The 20,844-nt window shown below is 37.5% G+C and overlaps 1 protein-coding gene across 1 annotated transcript in view; it reads left to right on the top strand.

Moving 5' to 3' along the window:
- Micu1 (mitochondrial calcium uptake 1) overlaps positions 1-20,844 on the top strand; it is a 152,409-nt gene that overhangs the window by 35,239 nt on the left and 96,326 nt on the right. Inside the window, exon 5 of the mRNA XM_070020528.1 lies at positions 12,595-12,638. Within this exon, the coding sequence (XP_069876629.1) occupies positions 12,595-12,638 (44 nt within the window). The remainder of the gene's footprint in view (positions 1-12,594; positions 12,639-20,844) is intronic.

The raw sequence follows: 20,844 nt of genomic DNA, 5'->3' as shown, positions 1-20,844 counted from the left end.
GAGACAGACCAAGTAAATAATCTCATGTTGCAATTAAAACAGCTAGAAAAACATGAAAAAATGGAACCTAAAGTTACCAGACAGAGCCATATAATCAAATTAAGAGCGGAAATTAATGAGATAGAGAATAGGAAAATTATAGACAAAATTAATAAAACAAAAAGCTGGTTCTTTGAAAAAATAAGTAAAATTGATAGACCTTTGGCAAGAATAATTAAGAAGAGAGGAAACCCAAATTAACAAGATCAGGGATGCCATGGGAAAAATCACAACAAATACCCAAGACATCCAAACAATTATAAAGAAATATTTTCAAAAGTTATACTCTCTAAAGAACGAATACCTAACAGAAATGAATGCATTTTTGGAAAAACACAAGTTACCCAAACTGTGCAAAGAAGATCAAATCAATTAAATAAGCCAATATCTTAGAATGAGATACAGAAAGCAATCAGAAGTCTTCCAACAAGGAAAAGCCCAGGACCAGATTGATTCACAACGGAATTCTATAGGACTTTTAAAGAAGAACTAATACCCATACTCCTCAAGCTCTTCAGTGAAGTAGAAAAAGAGGGAACTATCCCAAACTCATTCTATGATGCCAGTATCACACTCATCCCCAAACCAGGCAAAAACCCAACAAAAAAAGAGAACTACCGAAACACATAAAAAATCAAACACTACGACCAGGTAGGCTTCATCCCAGAGATCCAGGGATGGTTTAACATACGTAAGTTGATAAATATAATCCAACACATCAACAGATCCAAGGTCAAGAACTACGTGATTATCTCCACTGATGCAGAAAAGGCTTTTGATAAGATACAACATTCATTCATGTTAAAAACTCTGGAGAAAATAGGAATAGAAGCAACATTCTTTAAAACAATAAAAGCCATATATGACAGACCAATAGCCTATATTATATTTAATGGGAAAAAACTACAACCAATTCTCCTAAAATCAGGAACAAGGTAAAGATGCCCACTGTCTCCACTTCTCTTCAATATAGTCCTGGAATTCTTAGCCAGGGCAATAAGGCAAGAAAAAGACATTAAAGGGATGCGCATAGGGAAAGGAGAAGTTAAACTATCTCTATGGGCAAATAACATGATACTATACCTTCATGATCCCACAAACTCCATTCCCAAACTCTTTGAAATTATAAATCACTTCAGCAAAGTAGCAGGATACAAAATCAACCCACAAAAATTAGTTGCCTTCTTGTACACTGACAATGTAACAAGCATCGAGGGAAATAAAGGAAGCAGCACCATTCACAATAACCCCCCAAAATAAAATATTTAGGAATTAACCAAAGATGTAAAAGAACTATTTAATGAAAACTATAAAAGCTTAAAGAAAGAAATTACAGAAGACACTAGGAAATGGAAAGACCTTACTGCTCTTGGCTAGGCAGATTTAATATAGTGAAAATGGCAATGCTGCCAAAATTAATATACAAATTCAATGCAATTCCTATAAAAATCCCAATGATGTACATTTCTGAAATACAGTCCAAAAAGTCATATGGAACAACAAAAGACCTAGAATAGCCAAAACAATTCTAGGCAAAAAAGACAACATGGGAGGGATCTCCATGCCAGACTTCCAACTCTACTATAGAGCCATAATAACAAAGACAGCATGGTACTGGCACAAAAAACAGACCGGAAGACCAATGGAATAGAATAGAAGATCCAGAAATAAAACCACATGCCTAAAGTCATGTGATATTTGCCAAAGGAGCCAAAGACATGCAGTGGAAGAAACACAGCCTCTTCTACTGGTGCTGGGAAAACTGGCGGCCACATGCAGAAAACTAAAAGTGGACCCCAGCCTATCACCATGCACCAGCATCAACTCAACATGTATTAAAGACCTTAACATGAAACCTGAATCTCTGAAAGTACTGCAGGACAGAGTAGGAGAGACACTTGAACTAATAGGCACAGGAAGGAACTTCCTGAACAGAGTCCCAGGGTCACAACCAATTGGAGAGAGACTAGACAAATGGGACTACCTTAAAACAAAAAGTTTCTGCACAGCTAAAGCTATAGCAACCAAGCTAGAAAGACAGCCAACTAGCTGGGAAAAAATATTTACCAGCAATATATCAGACAAGGGGTTAACATCCAGTATATACAGGGAACTCAAGAAACTAATCCCTCCCAAACCTAACAAACCAATTACTAAATGGGCAAGGGAACTAAAGAGAGACTTCTCAGATGAAGGGATAAAAATGGCAAAGAAACACATGAGGAAATGTTCACTATCCCTGGTTCTGAAGGAAATGCAAATAAAGACAACCCGGAGATACCACCTTACCCCAGTCAGAATGGCCCACATCCACAAGTCAGCCAATGACAAATGCTGGAGGGGATGTGGAGAAAGAGGAACCCTATTACACTGCTGGTGGGAATGTACACTTATACAACCACTTTGGAAAGCAGTCTGGAGGGTCCTCAGAAAGCTAAATATTGGCCTCCCTTATGACACAGTCATCCCATTTCTAGGCATCTATTCTGAACAACAGGAACCAGTATACAAGGACACATGTACCTCCCTGTTTATTGCAGCACTGTTCACAATAACCAGGATATGGAAACAACCCAGAAGTCCCACCACAGATGAATAGATCCAAAAATTGTGGTATCTATACACAATGGAATATTATGCAGCCATTAGAAATGACAAAATAATGGCATTGCAGGGAAATGGATGGAGCTAGAAGAAATTATATTGAGCGAGGTAAGCCAAGAGCAAAGAGACAAATGGCACATGGTCTCCCTGATAAGTGGATGTTAAATCCAAAATGTAAGGTGATATGACAAAATTAACAAGACTTAAGAAACAAAGGGCTTCCACTCATCTGGTCGATTTACTACTAAATAACCCCATGCTGCTGATCACATATATGGTATATATGTGCACACCAGAGGGAAACCAGGAGGACGACACAGAACTAGCAGGAATCAGGGAAAAACATACAACAGCGGGACCCATCAGCTGCACTGGACATTGATCAAAATGAACTAAGCAACTCAATGGCAGCGAGTGGAGGGAGGAAACAAGTGGGAAAGAGGGAACAGCTGATGCTATGAAAAACAAAAGAAATATATCACCCAATGTGGAAGAAATAACTATTGCAAAGCTTAAAAAAAGGGGGGTCCAATATTTTGTGTGGCTTGAGTCTCTCTCGTGTGTGTGTGTGTGTGTGTGTGTGTGTGTGTGTGTGTGTGTGTGTGTGTGTGTGTGTGTGTGTGTGTGTGTGTGTGTGTGTGTGTGTGTGTGTGTGTGTGTGTGTGTGTGTGTGTGTGTGTGTGAAATTTCCATTCCTGGTTGTTGTGAGTCAGTCAGATGTTTCCACTCTGGGCTTTGAGTGGCTTTTGCCATTGTAACAACCAGTTCCGCCTAGACAGGCAATGATTTAGGGAGCCAGTAGCATGGGAAGAGTTTTCAAAGTTCCAAATAGAAAAACATGAGCTTTGGTTAGAGTAAAGCATACCCTGTTATAAAGAAGATCTCTATTTCCTTTCCACCATATCTAATTGGCTGACTGTTTTCATCTTGATGTGATTTCATCTAAATGTAAAAAGGGGAAACAGAGATCTTGCTGTGATTTACAATGACCCTTCATACCGTCAAAGATTCTTACCTGGAGTGCTAGTACTTTTACTTAGTGACCTAGATTTTACATTTGCTTATATAGTATAAGAAATGTTGCGGGGTGCTGCGGGGCACCGGTGGCTCATACCTGTAATCCTAGCTACTGAGGAGGCTGAGATCTGAGGATCACGGTTCAAAGCCAGCCCAAGCAGAAAAGTCCGTGAGACTATTTATCTCCAATAAACCACTCAGAAAACTGGAAGTGTCGCTGTGGCCTAAGTGGTAGAGCGCTCACCTTGAGCTGAAGAATGCAGGGATAACTCCCAAGCCCAGAGTTCAAGCCGCACGACTGACAAAAAAGAAAAAAAGAAATGTATTTTTAAAACATTTTGCAGTAGTATTTTCTCCACTTAGCTACTATCTTCTACTTTCACTCTAATCCCCTATTAGTGCAGTTTTTCATCAAATAGTTTTCCAACTGTAGCTAACTTACTATTTCTGTACAACTCTTGAGCTGAGAATGGTTTATATATTTTTAAGTGAGTGTGGGGAAAAATCACAAGTATGACCTGAGTATATGAAAATTATATGAAATCCAAATTTCAGTGTTTATAAAAAGTTTTGTGGACACAATAATACTTATTCACCTATGTATGGAAGCTTTTAAGCTCCAAGAAGATAGTGGAGGGACTGGGAAGGTGTCTCAGTGGTACAGGGCTTGCCTTGCATGGTTGAGGCCCTGGGTTCAATTCCTTAGCACCACATAAGCAAAAAAGGCCGGAAGTGGCTCAAGTGGTACAGTGCTCACCTTGAGCTCAAGAGCTGAGGGACAGTGCCCAAGCCCAGAGTTCAGTCCCCATGACTGACAAAAAAAAGGAAAAAAAAAAAAAGAAGATAGTGAAATAGTTGCAACAGGGACCACATATGGCCCATAAATCTGAAACTTTTACTATCTTCTCTTTGGGGAGAAGAAATTTACTGACCATTAATTGTGTGAGACTTAAACTTGATTTGTATTTACATGGATTTGTGAGTCATGATATTCTTTTTTCTTTTCAAAATTAGGGTACCATGTATTTTCTTGGGCTTTTAGTCAAAGGTTCTAAAATCTTAACACCTTTAAAACTACTTTTTTACTCATCAGCTGAGCTGCCCTTAAGTAGGGGCAGCAAATTACTTTTGTTTTTAAGGCCAGATAGTGATGGTGCATACCTATAATCCCAACTACTTGAGAAAGAATCATAGTTTCAGGCCAACCCATACAAAAAGTGCAACCTCCATTTCAGCAAACAAGACAGGTGTGCTGGTGCATACAGTAATGCTATCTGTGCAGAAAACAAACATAGGTAGTAGGATCATGGTCTGGGACGGCCCCTGGTACAAGCACAAACATCTTATCTAATAAATAATAAAAAACAGAAAGGGCTTAACCAGATGATTCAAGTGATAGAATGTTTGTCTAGCAAACACAGAACCTTCAGCTCAAACCCAGTATAAAAAATAAAAATCTAGCCGGGTGCTGGTGGCTCACGCCTGTAATCCTAGCTACTTAGGAGGCTGTGATCTGACGATCACGGTTCAAAGCCAGCCCAGGCAGGAAAGTCTGTGAGACTCTTATTTCCAATAAAAACCACTAGAAAAACCAGAAGTGGTGCTGTGGCTCAAGCAGTAGAGCGCTCACCTTGAGCTGAAGAGCACAGGGACAGCACCCAAGCCCAGAGTTCAAGTCCCACGACCGACCAAAAATAAAATAAAATAAAATAAAATCCAGATAGTAAATATTTAAGGTTTCATAGACCAAAAGACAAAATGGTAAACATTATTCTTAGCTCAAGAACTATAAGGGAAAAGAATAAACAATGGACTGACTAGATTTGATCTGACAACAGTTATTAACCAGCTTCTGTTCTACATGCTTACTAAATGACTGCCTAAGATAATAATGTACTTTAAGAACAGTGTCTAGGCTGGGAATGTGGTTTAGTGGTAGAGTGCTTGCCTAGCATGCATGAAGCCCTGGGTTCAATTCCTCAGTACCATATAAACAGAAAAGGCCAGAAGTAGTGCTGTGGCTCAAGTGGTAGAGTGCTAGCCTTGAGCGAAAGAAGCTCAGGGCAGCACCCAGGCCCTGAGTTCAAGCCCCATGACTGGCAAAAAAAAAAACAACCACCATAAAAACAGTGTCATAAAAACAGTGTCTAAAACAAAGCATATACTCAGGGGCTGGGAATGTAGCTTAATAGTAGAGTGGTTGCCTAGCATACATGAAGCCCTGGGTTCAATTCCTCAGTACCACATAAACAGAAAAGGCCCAAAGTGGCACTGTGGCCTGAAGTGGTAGAACACTAGCCTTGAACAAAAGAAGCTCAGGGACAGTGCCCAAGCCCTGAGTTCAAGCCCCAGGACTAGCCAAAAAAAAGAAGAAGAAAAAAAAAAATAAAGACAGCTCCATTCTGTCATTGTCTGGAAACCTGCAGTGATTGGATGGGCTGCCTTTGGATTAACCTGGTACTGAGTTATTGGTGAACTAGAGTTAAGGGGGAAAATAATATAAGTTGAAGTCAAATAAGAAGACCAAACTAAATTAGTTCTCAGTTCTTATGTAGCTATCGAAATAACTGTCCACTCTCGCTAGTGCTCTTTTTTGTTTGTTTTAAGAAGAATTAGAGCTGGGAATGTGGCTTAGTGGTAGAGTGCTTGCCGAGCATGCAGGGAGCCCTGGGTTTGATTCCTCAATACCATATAAACAGAAAAGGCTGGAAATGGCGCTGTGCCTCAAGTGGTAGAGTGCTAGCCTTGAGCAAAAGAAGCTCAGGGACAGTGCCCAGGCCCTGAGTTGAAGCCCTAGGACTGGCATTTTATATTGGAAAACTAAAGTAGACCCCTTTTCCTGCAAATAACAGTCTGAGGGAAAAAAAAAAAAAAAAGCATGATCTTACCACTTATGCAGGAAAAAATATCATTTGGTGAAATCCAATATCCATTAATGATAAAAATTTTTACAAAATTAGAAATTGAAGAAAACTTCTTCCAGTGTAATAATCTACAAAAATCTTCAGCTAGCCAGGTGCTGGTGGCTCACGCCTATAATCCTAGCTACTCAGGAGGCTGAGATCTGAGGATCTCGGTTCAAAGCCAGCCCGGGCAGGAGAGACCGTGAGACTCCTATCTCCAATAAACCACCAGAAAACTGGAAGTGGCGCTGTAGCTCAAGTGGTAGAGCGCTAGCCTTGAGCTGAAGAGCTGAGGGACAGTGGCCAGGCCCAGAGTTCAAGCCCCACGACCAACAAAAAAAAAAAAAAAAAAAAAATCTTCAGCTAAAATTGTATTTAATGGTGAAACTCTTTAAATCTTCCCTAAGACTAAGAACAAAGGAAAACTATCATCTCTCATCACTGTTATTGAAGGTAATATTGGAAAGTTCAATAAGGCAATAAGGGAAATAAAAGACATAGATTGGAAGGGAAGAAACAAAACTGTTTCTATTTGTAGATGGCATAATTGTCTGAAAAGTCCTGAGAAATCTACCAAAAACAAATAAAGAAAAAAGAAATTCCCCAAACTAATGAGTGCATTCATCAAGGTCACAAGAATACAAGATCTGTACATGAAAATCAATTATGTGGGCTGGGAAGGTGGCTCAGTGGTAGAGTGCTTGTCTTACATGCATGAGGCCTTGGGTTCGATTCCTCAGCACCACATAAGCAAAAAGAAAAAAAAGCCGGAAGTGGCGCTGTGGCTCAAGTGGTAGAGCGCTAGCCTTGAACTGAAGTGCTGAGGGACGGTGCTCAGGCCCAGAATTCAGGCCCCACGACTGGACCAAAAAAAAAAAAAAAAAAAGAAAATCAATCATGTTTCTGTATACTAATAACAGCCATGATAGTTTCATCTAGAGAAAAATAGCAAGTTTAGGTTATCTGTTATCATTATAGCTCAGATTAAAGAACCATCATAATTTTGATGACCTTTAATATTCCAATTCCAAGTATCAAACCTACACCCCAAAGTTAGATAGGAAAGAGATGTTGCCAAAACATGACACTGAGCTATTTGTGTGTGATTATGTGAAAATAAACACTCAGTAATGGCCAAGATATAGGTGGTTATAGACCATAAAAGGTGATAGAAAGTAATAGGTAGTATCATTCCAACTCTAGACTCTGACTAGAGGAAAAGAAGCTTTAACATTTAAGATTAAGATAATACCCTTTAGCTGGGCCCCATGGCTCACGTCTGTAATCCTAGTTACTCAGGAGGCTGAGATCTGAGGAAGGCAGTTCAAAGGCAACCTGGGCAGGAAACTCTGTGAGACTCTTTATCTCCAGTTAACCAGCAGAAAACTGGAAGTGGCGCTGTGGCTCAAGTGGTAGAGCACTAGCCTTGAGCTGAAGAGCTGAGGGACAGTGCCCAGGCCCAGAGTTCAAGCCCCATAACCGACCAAAAACAAACAAAAAGATAATACCTGTATTGTTCTAGATACTTATTATAATCTGTTAGAGTATAATTTAATTATATATCATAGATTCTATAATATGTATATTTTGTGTGATTCATAGAAAAGGGGTTTTATCTAATTACAAAATATCTTAAAGTTTGTCATTCACAACTTGTACATTCTGAATTCATTCAAGTATCTACTGTGGCAATCCATGTTCTCAGTTTGCCCTTTAAATAAAAGAAGAATGGTGAAACATCCCAAACACCACTGTGAATACTTCTCCATGCAGAAAAATTGCTTCAGCTTGGACCAGATGCCACATTTTGGCAGAGATGACATGTTTAGTGATTTATGTTGCTATATTGTTTTCTTGGCAAACTGGTTTAATACTAGGAGGGCTTGGTTTCAAACAATTTTAATTGTAAGCAGGTGAAAGAAGGTCACATGGTATTATCAGACTTAATTTTTTATTATTTTCATTTTTATTATTTTAGTGCCGGAGATTTAACACAGGATATCATACATGCTAAGCACACCTTCTAACCACTAAGCTGTATCCTCAGCTGGTAGTAATTGATTGTAGCTTTTACTCGTCATTTCATTAACAATTATTAAGCCGTATCATCTGTGCATGTCATTAACTAATCATATTGCCCTCTTCTAGCATTGTTAGTTTGTGTTCTCTGCTTATTTTTTAATTTTTTATTAAAAGTGAAAATAGTTTCTGTATTCTCAACTGACATCTGTTATATGCATTACAGTTATCTTTTTCTCTTCTAGGGACTATATTTTTTCTATGGTAATTTTTAATGTGTAGAAGTTCTTGGTAACCAGGTCCTAGTGGTTCCTGCCTTTAATCCTAGTTACTCAGGGAGCTGACAGTTGAAGATTGGGATTTAAGGCCAGCCTTGGCAGAACAGTTTCCAAAACTCTATCCCCAGTTAACCAGCAAAAAGCCAAGTTGGTGGTATTGCTCAAGTATTAGAGTGCTAGCAGGGCAAAGCAAGCCAAACCCAAGGACCTGTGTTCAAAACCCAGTACCACCAATAAAGAAAAGCCAGTAAGAACACTTTCAATTACAATTCTCAGTTTATAATGTGTCCTTTTAACTGTTTTATTGTGGTATAATTAAAATAATCACATGCTTACAAAATGTTTGATGAATTTTTCCACATTAGTCACACAGTTTACATAACGAAGATGTTTATTATTCCAAAGTTTTTCTTATTACTGTTTGTAGTCCTTCTTTCCCTTTTTTCACTCACCTCTACACTTCAGGTAACCAGTCATCTGCTGCTTTGTGTCTTTCTTTTCTTGTTGTTGTTTTGTTAGTCATGGGGCTGGAACTGTGGACCTGGGAGCTGTCCCTCAGCTCTTCAGCTCAAGCTGAGTGCTCTACCACTTGAACCACAGCACCACTTCTGGGTTTCTGAGTGGTTTATTGGAGATAAGAGTCTCACAGACTTTCCTGCAGAGGCTGGCATGGAACTGCAATCCTCAGATCTCAGCCTCCTGAGTAGCTAGGATTACAGGCATGAGCCACCACCCCCCGGTGTTTTCTGTCTTTCATTTGCTGATTTTCAGTCTACTTTCTTTTATCACTTGTTGAGAAAAGAGTGTTTTTTACCTTAATTGAAGATTTGCCTAATTCTCCTTTTAGTTCTATGTGACTTGCTTTATATGTTTTGAAACTTCCTTAACAGTTGCACATAGTTCAAGATTACTGTCATTTGTTGCATCTTTGATGGATTGACCTTTTGTATTTACATAATTAACCCTATTAATCCCTGCTGACATTCTTGTGTTCTGAAGTCTTTATAGTCTCATATTTGTGTAGCCACTTCTTTTTTTTTGAGACAGGTTCTCATTATGTAGCCCAGGCTGGTCACACATTCAGTATTCTATTGCCACAGCTTGCCAAGTACTAGGAATATAGCTATGTATAACCATGTCTGGCTTTTCTCTGTCTTGAATAGCTTTTTCATGACATAATCTATTTCTATTCTGTTACTTTTAACCTATCTATAAAATTATATTTAAAACATGCCTTTATGGACAACATGTAGTCAGATATTTTTTATCTAAGTGGTAGTATCTACTTTTTAGTTAATGAATTTAGATTATTTATATTTAATATAATTATTTTTATCTTTTTATTTAGATTACCATTTTCTTCTTTTCCCCCTTTTTAATGTTTTTCCCACCTCTTCCTGCTTTCTTTTTGCAATATTGAATATCTTAAGTTTCTTTCATTTATTTGTTTACTTTTTTATTTCCTTTTACAGCTTGAACTCTGATCCTGGGCTCTGTCCCTGAGCTTGTTTTATACAAGGCTAGCACTTCACTACCTGAGCCACAACACTACTTCTGGCTTTTTCAGAGTAGTTTACTAGAGATAAGGGTCTCACAGACTTTCCTGCCCAGGCTGGCTTCGAACTGAGATCCTCAGATCTCAGCTTCCTGAGTAGCTAGGATTACAGGCATGAGTCATCGTGCCTGGCATGTATTTCATTTTAATTGGATATTTTTGGGCATCTGATTGTAATCTAATGCTTATTCCATCATAAAGACCTAAGACATTTTATTTTCTGGAAAGCTTGAGTAGTTTTGTCTTTGTTCTAAAATTTCACAAACTTTCTTTTCTCTGGATGTAATAGGTCTGCATTCATCTTGTTTGAAACACTTGGCAAGACCTTTCACTTTGTCTCTCTTCAGTTCTGAAGTAAAAAGGTTTGCTACTTTTTAAAAAAGTGTCTTTCCTATTTGTGAATGGGAAAAGATCCTGTAATCTATTAAACTTCTTGGATTAATCACTGCCTTTCTATAATTTTCTAGCAAGTAGTATGGGAAGCTGCCTTATCCTCTTCTTTTGACTGTATATTGAAGAAGCCAGCTAGTTCTAAGTGTCTATGACTTTCCCGTTCTCTGTTCTTTTTATCATAGAAACTTGTTGTATTTTTTTTTGAAGATTGCTGAACCAATTTTAATAACATGACATAAGCCCCTAAAGTTGATGCCTTATTGAATGTTATGAGGCTTCAAATCAGAATTCTTTTCTTTTTAAAAATTTTCTTCTCTTTTTCAGCTTACCTATTTTCTTCTGTAGTCATTAGTTTTGTTTGCTGAAGTCAAGCCTTTGGAAGATGTCGTATACTTAAGATCAGGACAATGTATAATCAAATGTGCAAGGAGAAATACAAAAAAATCTCATCTGGGAGCAATGCTAATCTGATTATAATACTGTGGGTACTGTATTCATGCTTGAGCTAGCACAGATGTGGTGATAATAGAAAAAAAAGAAAGCATAAGGAGATAAAAACAGAATTAGGAACTCATTTCTGCTTTCTCTATCCTCCAAATACTTCTTACTGAACTAATTGTATATTTCTTAGTAATAGTAATTATTACACCTATGTCTTTATAACAAAATGATATTATTAGGGGAGGAAGACAATTGAGGATAGAACTCAGGGTCTTGTACTTGATAGACAAGCACTGTTACTTAGCTACCTCCCAGCCTTCTTAACAAATTGTGATTCTTCAAGATGGAGATTTTCTGTTTATTGTTTTGTGAACATTTATTGTTCAAGCACTGTTCTAAGTGCTAGAGTTAAAGCAATATATAAAGAGAAAAAGTCCCTGTCCTCAAGGGCACTTAATCAGAAAATATATTTATGTCATTCACAGTACTCAGAATTCAGATTTAGATATTCCCAAATAAATATTTATTACTTAACCCAACTTTTAAAGGCACTGGTAGTTCATACCTGTAACCCTAGCTACTATGAGGTTGAGATCTGAGGACCGTGGTTCAAAGCCAGCCAAAGCAGGAAAATCCATGAGACTCTTATTTCCAATTAACCAGCAAAAGGCCAGAAGTGGAGATATGGCTCAAGTAGCAGAGCATCAACCTTTGAACGAGAAAGCCAAATGAAAGCAAGAGTCCCTGAATTCAAACTCTAGTACCAACATTAAAAAAAAAGAACTCGGGCTGGGAAGGTGGCTCAGTGGTAGAGCGCTTGCCTTGCATGCCTGAAGCCCTGGGTTCGATTCCTCAGCACCACATAAGCAAAAAGAAAAAAGCCAGAAGTGGCGCTGTGGTTCAAGTGGTAGAGCGCTAGCCTTGAGCTGAAGACTGAGGGACAGCGCCCAGGCCCAGAGTTCAGGCCCCACGACCAGAACAAAAAAATAAATAAATAAAATAAAAATCTTTTAAGTAGTATTAAGATGGTCTGTTTGTCTGCTTAGATGTGCTATTGTAAAGGTTCTTTTGGTATTTTTCTTTCTTTTAACCTGGTACAAAAAAAATTATCATGCATTCAGATTAAAATACTATCCCTGACCTTAATTAGAGGTGATGTCATGGTGTTAGCACTTACACTTGGAGTCTGAAAGTAGGGCAAAATGTTTATTCCTGTGTCCTTTGCACAGATAGTAGCTACATTAGCTAGTACATTTAATTAAATGATTAGAAACAATGCTGAAAGCTATCATTTTATATGTTTAATTGAATTTATAATGAGTGGCTATTTTTTTTTCTTTTTCAGACTTGGGGTTGGATCAATACATAGTAAAACGCTTTGATGGGAAGGTGAGCAAACTATGACAAATACATATCCTGTTGTTTTACTAAGATTTTCAAGTTCCTCTAGATTTATATGTGAGAGATATCAGGATATCTGGTTAGCCTATTAAAAAATAAACATATACCAGGCACCAGTGGCTCACGCCTATAATCTTAGCTACTTAGGAGGCTGAGATCTGAGGATTGTGGTTTGAAGCCAGCCCAGACAGGAAAGTTCGTGCTACTCTTATCTCCAATTAACAACCAGAAAACCAGAAGTGTTTCTGTGGCTGGAGTGGTAGAGTGCTTGCCTTGAGCTGAAGAGCTCAGGGGCAGCACCCAGGCCCAGAGTTCAACCCCTGCTACCAACAAAATAAATAAATAAACATGTTTAGGGTAGAAGATCTGTCCCTTCTTCAAATCCTCCCATAGAAAGACTTTAGCAGAAGTCCCTTTTATATATTTTACTATGTGGTAACTTTCATGGATTGTCAGCCCTATATGTGAAGGCTTAATTCATTGCTTGTTCACTTTTGAATGTTAATTCAATAGTCACCATAATGGTTAATAGGTATCCCCACATACTCACTATTATGTTTGAATTTCTTATACAACACACATTTATGCTATTATTGGTCTTTTATATCAATATGCATATATATTGTATTTATGGAAACTTTAACTGTGCTTTCAACTTTGTAAATTAAAGTATCAGTTTGTCATGTTGAGATGGCATTATACAAGAGTTAGAAGCCATATTGATCTAGAAACATTACAGTTTTGCCATTTGCACATGGATAACTGTATTAAATATATAAGATCATATTTACATGGATTTTATTATAAACACTAATAAAGTATTCTATAAAATAATAAAATGGTAAAATACCTAATTTTAACCTTCCTCAAATTTTTTTTTCTTCTTTTTTTTAATTTAATTTAATTTTATTTGTGAACATACTGTACAGAGGGGTTACAATTACATGGGCAGGATAATGCGTACATTTCTTACCAAGCATTGCACCCTCCTCCTTTATAGCAATAATCTTTTATTACTAATAATCTTAATCTTAATAGCTTTATCTTAATCTATAATATGATGGTGATCCTTATAAGTACTTTTATAATAATCCTGAATAATAGTCCAAATTTTTAATTCCAATAATTTTGAAGACTATTTTAAGCTTTCACTTCTCTATTTTGTACCTGAGTAAATAATATTAGTCATTCTTATGTATAGAAAGTGAAACTTTCAATTATCTCATAAAACTATCAGTTAAATGATTTTCCCTTTAAGGGTAAATCCTCCCCCCCAAAAAATCTTTACAGGGGGTTGGAAAGGAAAGGAAAAGAAAGGAAAGAGGACAGGTGGGAGGGAAAGGAAAAGGGGAAGGAGGCAAGGAGAAAAGAAGGAAAGGGTCAATTTTTAAAAGTTGGAAGAAAGCACATCAGAAAGAAGGAGCCAGGAGTGGCTCTGCAAGGTATAAGGAGAAAGCAATCAGAAGTAAAGTCATGGAGTGGGTGGGAAAGGCAGGAACTTGGGATAGTTAAGATGGATAGAGTCAAGGCTAGAAGGAACTGACTTGCAGTAATGTGCCTATTATCACAGCTGCACAAAATTGTATTCCCTGGTAACAGGAAGCAGTAAGTGTTAATTTTGCACAATGAAAAGAATGAATGACTGCCTTCAGATTTGAGCAATCTCAGCCAAGGCTACCTACCTTAAAAGTACCTTATCCATAAGGTGGCACAGTGCCTAAATTATTTCTATCTATGGATATGCTCTTTTTGGCATCACATATGCTAAAATAAAGGGCATTGAACTATGAGTTAAGAGATCAGGGTTCAGAGACCTAGCTCTGTTGTGGGACAGCCATGCCTTCGTTTGTGCTTATATACATGGGAGAGGTTACTTCGGGCCCTGATGTCAGGGTCAAATTTCAGAGTCTCTGGCAGCTCAGGGCCCTGGTTTACCTGTCTTTGTGTCCCTCAGAGTCCCACAGACATAGCTTAACACATAGGAGATAGCCAATAAATATTTGATAACTTTTAATTTAAAAAGTGTGCCTGTCTATATGTATTCCTTGGTGATCTGATCCAAGTCAATAAGATAGCAGTCAATTTAACAAATAACTTTTTTAGTCACTGCAGGAATACAGAACAGCAGGAGAATTTAGACATCTTTTGTATATCTAAAAACATGCAAAGAAGTTGAAAACATGCAAGCTGAGCAGCAGATTTACAAGTTGTGAGAGGAATTTCCATCCTGAAGCTTCCCCACATATGAACTCCCTGTGATAACTCATGTGTCGAATACTTTATTTGCTTTCCTGATGTGACTCAGTAACTACTTCCATTTAATGCTAAAAATTTGGAAAGCTTCATCTTTTTTTCTCATTTGTAGTAAGTTGATGAGCTCTATGTTTCTTATCATTAATATTTTTATTTTATATTGCCAGTTATTTTTATGAGTTAGCAAACTAAAATGCAATAAAACATACAAGTATTTAAGTACCACCTAGCTGTACAAAAATGGCAGTCTTCCTGTATTTGGAAAGTAGGCATTGCATTTTTTTTTCACAGAAGCTTAAAATTTGGAAATTAGAATAAGGAAGAAAAAGTTTGGAAATTAGACTAAGGAAGGCAAGATTTAGAAATTTCATTGTGTAATATTTGCAAATATGACTGGTATGAAAGTCAAGTGAATGAAAGTTGTCTTTGTGGTTCCAGAAAAACAGATTGTGGAAAAGAGGAATGGTAGTCTCACATTAGGAAGTATAGAATTGAGCCAGTGACCTAAAGCCAGCCAGCTCAGCCCTGAGCATTGGAGAAGCAGTCAATGCCCCATTCATCTATCTTATGTTGTGCATCTTGAATCTTTTGGCCAGAATCTTCATTAAGATTCTATATTGATTTCCACTATATACATTGTTGAGGTATTGTTTTAGAGTTAACCATCCTTAATAAGATTTTTATACCATACTTACCTCTGATTTATATCTTTATAAACTTTTTTCTGATAGGAAATTTAAGAAAATTCTTTCTATCTGCCTTTAAAATGTTGTGTAATCTAGAGTGTAGGGCTGGGAAGGTGGCTCAGTGGTAGAGTGCTTGCCTTGCATGCCTGAGGCCCTGGGTTTCTGATTCCTCAGCACCATATAAGTAGAAAAAGCCAGAAGTGGTGCTGTGGCTCAAGTAGTAGACCACTAGCCTTGACAGGGACAGTGCCCAGAGTTCAGGCCCACAACCGGGAAAGAAAAAAAAAAAAAGAGTACAAACTCTAGTGTTTGATTGTTTCGAAGTTTTTCCAGGATTTCCTTCTGTCTCTTCCTTACTTCCTGTATGCCCAGTTCCAATTTTTTCTGGTTTGATAGAGAACATCTAGAAACCCATAATAAGTGGCAAACCACATTTACGTTTATTTTAAAGAAAGAAAATGTGAAGTATACAGATATACTAATAACTGAATTTAGAAATCAGAATGTTAAATTCCCTGTTTGTTTCATTATTCCATCATATACCATGAGCATCAGTTGGCATTTTGAAAAATGCTACATATTTCTTTTTTATCGAAGCCATCACTTTTAAATAAAAAGAGAGCACTGTCATTTGTATTTGAAAAATTGGATCTCTGTTGATTAAAATCAGACTAGTATATTCTTTCTCTTATAAAGAAAATGATGTATTTTCTCTTTCAGATTATCTGCAAATGTAATATTTGAATGGAGTTGCTCCTTATAATCAATCTTTAGCTGAAGAAAGGCTTAGAATAAAATTACCATAGTGAACTCAAATGCTGGTTCAGTGTTACAGGAAAACCTTTGTGCTGAGTGTGTGGCTCTGGTAGGACAAGTGCTTAGCATGGGGGAGGCCCTGGGTTCAATCCCTAGTACCCTCCCCCAAAATGTCAACTTTTTGACCCTTGTTATAATAATTTTCCATTTTTTTCTTAGTCACAGATTTTCCCATCTGGTTTTCAACTCTTTAGTTCTTTAAATTGCTTTCAAATGCTTTTCTTAATTTTCTTACTACTAACAAATTAGCAACTTCGGTTCTTTATCCACATGCTATTCCTTTTTAAAAAAATCTAGTTTTGGTGTCTGGAATGTTTTCCATTCTGAGCATCTCAATATTTGACAGCTGTATATAAGTAATTAGTAAATGTTATAAATGCTGAATTGTCTATAGGAATACAACTTTGTGTGTATGTAGCATATAAGAGCAAGATTAGAAGAGTGTGGACTTTGGAGGTAATCATGTTTTCATTCAAATATGGGTTGTGCTGCATGTCTGCTGGTAACCTTGGGCAAGAGAACAGTTAACCTCAAGTGTCAATTAACTTTTCACTATAATTGAGACAGTAGGTAAAGCATCTGGCTCTACTAACGGTAGCTATTTTGCATGACCAGGAGCCATTATTCCGTTTATGAAAGGTATTATATGCCATTACATGTATTATCTTTCTTGGTTCATATGCTGCAGAACAACATACCCTGCACATAATCATTGTCTTTCATGGTCTTTCCTTCCCAGTTTAATCAGCTTCTTCTGATTGAAAAATCTCCTTTTGCTCTTTCTGTGTTAAATAGCTAGTTCATTAATCAAAAAGAGACCTCTGGTTGGATTTCTCCTATCTGAACTGACCTGCGTTCACAGCAATTCATCTCACCTGTATACAAGAATATCCTTTCAGCCTCTGACACATCAATCTCAACTGTAGACTTTTAGCTTGCTTATAGCATCTATATTTCAGTCAAGACTTTTGTAATAGTGCTACACTTGCTTTGAAAGTTATGGTAAGATTAGGTCATTATTTTTCACAGCCACCAAAGTTTATTTATTGAAAAAAATCTTTAAAACTATTTGATATTTGGTAAGATATTTTGGACTGGTACCCTGCTAAATTAGCTGACCTAAACTGCTTCCTCAAATGCCAGCCTACATGATGACTGGTTTTCATAGCCTGTGTTGACAGCACTTAATTCTGGAGGATATCTGTTTTCAAGTAATCACTCTTAACTCTTCGAGTAGTTATTAATCCTCTGAAGTCATCCAAATTTGGTTGTTTATAAATTAATGTGAGTAGCAAAGCAACCAATTTGCTACAAAGCTGGAAAATATTATACCATAAAATCATGAGGTATTTTGATAGGGAATCTTAAAGAAATGCTTTGACTACCCATTAAAAAATAAAGTGTTTGTTACCTTTTCATCATGAAATATAATTTTTCATGCATTTTCTTTTCATAGAAATATGAAGCTTGCCAGGAGCTGGTGGCTCATGCCTATAATCCTAGCTACTCAGGAGGCTGAGATCTGAGGATGGTGGTTCAAAGCCAGCCTGGGCAGGAAAATCCCTGAGACTCTTATCTCCAATTAACCACCAGAAAACCAGAAGTGGTGCTGTAGCTCAAGTGGTAGAGCGTTAGCCTTGAGTTGAAGAGCTCAGGGACAAAAACGTTCAGGACCAGAGTTCAAGCCCCATGACTGACCAAAAAAAAAAAAGGAATTATGAAGCTTTTCAAATACATACGTTTTCATGCTGAGGAGGTTAGGAATTGAATTGTTGGAATATTTTCTTTTATTGTGACTAACAGGTAATATCTGAAACATTTGTATGTGTTCCTTGTTTTTTTTACAGGTGTTCTGTGATATTCTTACAGATTTTAATTATTCTTTCATATGTAATGTTTGTGATACACATATTTGATTTGAGAGTTTTTGTTCATATAATCAAACTGTCCGTTTTTTTGTGTTTTTTTTTTTTTCTTTTTCTCATCTTCTGATCAGGATTTCTGGCAGGTACTGACTTGGCAGCATGTGCTTTAAGTTCATTAGTGCTCTGGAATCATAGTCGTGCTTCAGAGGCAAAGTTCAGTGCATGCTCATGTCCTTCCCTGCTCTCTTCAGAGTAATCCAGCTCTTGTCATTTTAAATTAACTTATGTTATCTCTAATATGACAGTTCAAGCAGTACACAGTCCTTGAGAGTATAGAATTCAGCATAATTTAAAAGAAAGTTTTTTAAACACTAGCTGTTACATAGGATCAAGAAACTTAGTTTTGGTCACTGTATTGAAAATTAATAAATTGGGTCATTTGAATAATCTTATCTATTTAGGATATCATATTCTTACTTACATGATAATAGGAATGTGAGACAATAATTACTTAAAATTTACAGATTTGGGGGCTGGGAAGGTGGCTCAGTGGTAGAGTGCTTGCCTTGCATGCATGAGGCCCTGGGTTTGATTCCTCAGCACCACATAAACAGAAAAAGCCAGAAGTGGTGATATGGCTCAAGTGGTATAGTGTTAGCCTTGAGCTGAAGAGCTGAGGGACAGGGCCCAGGCCCAGAGTTCAGGCCCTATGACCAACAACAACAACAACAAAATTTAACAGGTCTGGCCAGGCACCTGTAATCCAATATACTAAGGAGGGGGCTTGGAAGTGGCTCAGTGGTAGAACACATGCCTTGCATGCCTGAGGCCCTGGGTTCGATTCCTCAGCACCACATAAGCAAAAAGAAAAAAGCTGGAAGTGGTGCTGTGGCTCAAGTGGTATAGTGCTAGCCTTGAGCTGAAGAGCTGAGGGACAGCGCCCAGGCCCAGAGTTCAGGCCCCATGACGGACCCAAAAAAACAAAAAACAAAAAACAAGATACTAAGGAGACTCAGATCTGAGGATTATTACATTTTGAAGCCAGTCCAATCAGGAAAGTCCATGAGACTCTTTTTTCCTCCAAAAAGACCAGCAATGAAGCTATGGCTCAAGTGCTAGAGCACCAGTCTTGACCAAAATGTTACAGCACCCAGGCCCTGTGTTCAAGCCTTAATAGTGGCAGATGCACAAAAAATATTAACAGATCTTTTTTCTTTTGAAATTCCTTCCATAATAAATGCAGAAGGGCAGTTATTTAGTTGCACATCTCTGAATAAAATGGCTTATGAGGAAATAGATGGAACATTAGAAAGACTTCATCTTTTTCTCTTTTAAGCTAATCAAGGACTTTAGCTTAGAAAAGCATGGAGAAAGCCATGCAAAGAATATGTAGTTACAGGATGGCCGAGGAGGTTTTGAAGGGCTCTCCTAACAAGTACTTTTAAAATTGATCTTTAGAAGTCTGGACTCTTTCATTATAGTTTATAAATTATTTAAATTTATTCATTTAAAAATTACCCTTGTATTTTTATAGTTGGCAGTCTTAATCAAAATATAAATTAAACTGAATTAGAAACATCTTTAAGTTTGAAACAATTAATGATATAATTAATGAAGACCACGGGTGCTCTTTATTTTTACAGTACATTTTTTTCTAAGTTCTTTCTTTTTCTTTTTCTTTTTTTTTTTCTTTTTGGGCCCGGTTGTGGGGCTTCAACTCTGGGCCTGGGCACTGTCCCTCAGCTCTTCAGCTCAAGGCTAGCCTCTACTACTTGAGCCACAGTGCCACTTCTAGCTTTTTTCTTTTTGCTTATGTGGTGCTGAGGAATCGAACCCAAGGCCTCATGCATGCAAGGCAAGTGCTCTACCACTGAGCCACCTTCCCAGCCCCTTTTTCTAAGTTCTTAGAGGGCTTTTGGGGGCAATATTGGGATCTGGATTTAGTGCTTCACACTTACTAGGTAGGTACTCTGCAACTTGAACCACTCAGCCAGCCCTTTGTTCATTGATTATTTTCAAGATAGGATCTTGCTTTTAATTGGGGCTGGTCTGAACCAAGATACCTCTATTTGTGTTTCCCCATGTAGCTATGATGAATGCACATGCCACCATTTCCAGCCATTGGTTGAGATGGAGTCTCACATTTTTCCTAGACTTTGAACCATGATCCTGAGATCTTTACTTCTCGAGTAGATAGGATTATAGGCTTGACCTACTGTTCCTAGCTTAAGCCCTAAACACTTTTATTTTTAAAATGGGCTGTACTTTTTTAGCTCCTAAACCAAGCCCAAACCAGTCACTTGTTATTGGTAGAATAAATTATCTTTTAAATACGATTATCATTAATTGTGTTTTGAAACCATCTTAATACACTTTTACAATTAAGTCAAGATAATTTATTGATTATGCTACTACCAATATCTCAAATACAAAGGATTCTATTTTGGAATAGCTATGGCACAAAGGATATAGCATTTACTAATGAGAGTAAAACATGACTGGAGATGTAGCTTAATGATAGAGCACTCTGGCTGGGAAGGTGGCTCAGTGGTAGAGTGCTTGCCTTGCATGCCT

The sequence above is a fragment of the Dipodomys merriami genome, unplaced genomic scaffold (assembly GCF_024711535.1).
Source record: "Dipodomys merriami isolate MVZ:Mamm:240054 unplaced genomic scaffold, mDipMer1.0.p SCAF_14, whole genome shotgun sequence".
Classification (NCBI taxonomy): domain Eukaryota; kingdom Metazoa; phylum Chordata; class Mammalia; order Rodentia; family Heteromyidae; genus Dipodomys; species Dipodomys merriami.
This window is presented reverse-complemented; position numbering and strand designations above follow the sequence as displayed.